Source organism: Limulus polyphemus, unplaced genomic scaffold, assembly GCF_000517525.1.
Source record: "Limulus polyphemus unplaced genomic scaffold, Limulus_polyphemus-2.1.2 Scaffold2156, whole genome shotgun sequence".
Classification (NCBI taxonomy): domain Eukaryota; kingdom Metazoa; phylum Arthropoda; class Merostomata; order Xiphosura; family Limulidae; genus Limulus; species Limulus polyphemus.
The window spans coordinates 114329-117950 of NW_013667766.1; the positions used below are offsets into that span (position 1 = coordinate 114329).

Below are 3622 nucleotides of genomic sequence, written 5' to 3' on the forward strand. Positions count from 1 at the left end.
CCTAACAATCGTGGATCAACTTCTTTCCTAAAAAATATATCTATTTTAGAGTTAATATAAACAGATATACCATGCAGCATGACTTAAGCTACTATATAAAAAAAATAAAAGTCACGTAGATTTCATGCAGTTTTTACCAGAAGCAACTTTTCTAATGATTATAGAAAAGCCCTACCTCTACATAAAATAGCAGTTACTATAATAAGCACCACCCACATTCATATTGTAAAATCCAGAGAACAACGTTTCATCACGTGCTTTCCTTATCATCCTATGATTTGTCAAATGGGAGATACAGCAATTGGAATAATTGGTACTGAAATTGACACTTTCGACTAGGATTTTTGTCCAAAAAGCCTTGCAATTTTGAATAAATTCAATCATATCAGAGTAGTAAACATTATAACATAGGATATTTGGAATATCTAAGTTTGAAAATAGAGTTTATAGCTTCAAAATTAAAAAAAGTTTTATTGGCATATTAAACTTCATATTTTTTATTTTATAGCAGGCAACCAAGTATACAGATTTAGTGCCTAAGTGTAATTTCCCCAAATTATCAATGTAACAGTAAACATTTTGTTTGTAATGCAGCTAGTGAATATATTGTTACATACTATGTGGATTATAACATATGCAATTTGACTATCATAAGTTGAATCACATATTTAATATAAATGGGAACCCACTCAACAGCATGACTGAAAAGAAGGATCTTGTTATACTGGTGGATAAATCATTCAAGCCAAAAAGGCAATGCTCTGTTGCTAAAGCAAAGCAAAGAGAATTTTAGGATTTATAAACAATGTTGATTATAAGTCAAAATAAAAGTACCTATACAGTATATGAATTACTGGTAAGGTTTGACATGAAATAGTGTGTGTAAATTTGGTCTCCTTATCTAAGAAAAAATACTGAGTTACCGGTAGGTGTTCAGAGAAGAGCTAGTAATAAATATAGGGATATAGGATAGATTAATGTACCTTATTTTCTTCTAAGAAAAGAAAGTTATAATGTGATATTACTGAAGATTACTGCCAGATTATTTGAGGAATTTATAGATAAAAGCTTTTACTTTCTTTATATTGTATTCTGAAGTGTATCAAAGTTGCCTGATTTCTCAGCAAAAATAAGCTCTATTGACTCTCAAAACAAGCCACTCCTTAATCCACCAATGTTAATAAACAATTTCTGTTAACAATAAAAACCTGTAGCAACACAAAAACCAGTAAACTGAAGAGGCTGTAAACAAAAAGCAGTCCAAATATGCAGGATTAGAAACCATGGAGTAGACACAAGTTTAATATTTAAATATAATTATATATACACATAAATATATAATTTAGCATAGGACCTATTGGTTTATCTAATTCTAAGCTGTCCCATCCACAATACTAAACTCTCAAAATAAAACACTCAAAGTCAACGCCAGCTTTTATTATTTAATTTTAAGTTAACTTAAATATTTATCAAGCTTTCTCTTTAACAGTTTAACTTTAAAAGTTAAAACTCCCTTAACATCATCAATCAAAAAATGTTAAATTGACTGCATCTAAATCTAGTAATAATAATACTAATAGTATTAGTAATACATATGAAAATAACATGTTCCAAAACTTGAACCACCCTGCAAGCGTTAGAAAACTAAAGATGACTCGTACCACGCCAAAATTTTTAGAAATAAAATAAAAGCTATTTTATTGTTACCAACTGTACGGCAATTGATTGATAAAACTTTGAAATTAAAACTAAAAGTTAGGCCTAACTCACCTGAGGCAATCTTAACAAATACCCTGATGTCTGAATCAGATCACATCCTAGTATTCGCAAATCTTTTTCAGTCTCACGATCAACCCCATCTATCATGGATGGAGTAGGATAGAGTTTACATGGTGGAATAATACAATTCTGTAAGGTCAGTATAACTCTACCATAATCTTGTTTTTTTGATTTCACAGGTTCACTACCATTTGTGACACTCACACGATTACAACTAGCATTAACTACCGCCATTTTCCCAAGCCTAACAACTGCTGAAGTAAGACTGAAGAACAAAAGAAGGGAAGTATAAAGAGACCAGAAACTACGGAGTTGATAAAAAAATATTCTGAAAGTACTCCTTCAACCAAATAAAATCAGTTAATTGTAATTTAAGTTTTGAGTATAGCATTTACGAGATATAACATCGTCATCATCATCATATTTCATTATATTTAAAAACACTGATTTACACTATTTTGTACGTATGAATATCTTGATTCAAAGTCGCACTTCGCCCAAATCTGCGTATGATTGACAAAAACGATGTTTCAGACAACTCCTATCTCAGACTTCACTTCTGAACTACTCCGTTTTACATAACGCGAAATAAACGTCGTTGCAAACAGCACGAAAACAGAATAGTTTGAAAAATCAAAATGATATAAATAATTGTAGAGCTGTTGAAGTAATCATGTATAAAACAAAGTTGAGTAGTGTAATAAGATAAATTTAGATATGCTCTGAGGATAAGACTGTGGCGACTGGGTATCCTGTATAATCATTTATATTTGATTTTTTTATCGTCACTTAATTAGTTTTTACCCTACATTTCGGAAGATTGTCTGTTGGTGTTATGGTTATTGCAGTTACGAAATAAAACATACTGCTATATTTCACCCTACCGTAACAAAATATTGTTGCGTCAACGAGATCACGTGACTATTATCACGCCACTCCTTCTCTCGAACCTTCGAGAGATTACTAGATATAGGGTAGTCTGGTATATATAAGATGGTCACAACGTGACGCAATAATGTGTGTAGGTAGTGAGTAATTGAACTGCAGTCAGAGAGTATTCTTATAACGTTTGGTATAGAGCGACTGTTGAAAATAAGTGTATCGGTAAAGTTATATTCAGAAAGAATAAACCAGTTTTTTTAAGTAAGGACTTGTGTCGCTAAAGTTTCGTCGGAACAAGTTACGGAAAAATCAATTAACAAACGGAGACATAACAATATAATAGGGGTATATCGTTATTAGATATTCTCAGGTAGATTTTTATACATTTTCGTGGGTGTATTTTACATGTAGTTAAGCTGTGTTCTCGTAAAAAAAAGAAAAAAGTGAATTTATAATATTTTTACCTTCACTGATTACCTTGCTAGTAAGAATAGTGCTACGACAGCGGGGGTCACGTGACGGTAGTAACACGTCATATTCTCGAAGGTTCGTGAAGTCTCGAGCGCTTACTAGATATGCGGTATTCTCATGTATATAAGAATGTGACGGCAACAATGTGTAATTGAACTGCAGAGACGTATTGTTGTGAGTCGTTCATTGTGAGTTATAGCGTGACTGTGGAAATTAAGTGTATTGCAAAGTTGTATTTAGAAAGAATAAACAGTGGCTTCATGCTCTGCTGTTCTATATGCCATCAACAGTGGAGGGAGTAAGACATCCCAGTAATCTTGGCAGCTATTACAAAACTTTGCGTATTCCTGTCCCAATTGTACTTTTCTACCATCCCATCAGACTGTGGGTGAAGTAGCGTTCTTCTGGTCTTTCGTATGCCAAACAACTTGCAGCATTCATTGAACACAGCTGATTCAAAGTTACGGCCTTGATTTGAATGCAGTTCGTA

General features: G+C 32.6%; 1 protein-coding gene across 2 annotated transcripts in view; it reads right to left on the reverse strand.

The window, feature by feature from the left end:
* LOC106466119 (cyclin-L1-like) overlaps positions 1–2288 on the reverse strand; it is a 54290-nt gene extending 52002 nt beyond the window's left edge. The window contains exon 1 of one of the 2 annotated variants that reach the window (XR_002612130.1): positions 1771–2288. Coding sequence is in view for 1 of the 2 variants with exons in the window: in XM_013926357.2 (XP_013781811.1) it covers positions 1771–2013 (243 nt within the window). In the remaining variant the exon portion in view is untranslated. The remainder of the gene's footprint in view (positions 1–1770) is intronic. The other variant, XM_013926357.2, reaches the window with a different exon arrangement.
* Between the last annotated feature and the right edge of the window lie 1334 nt (positions 2289–3622).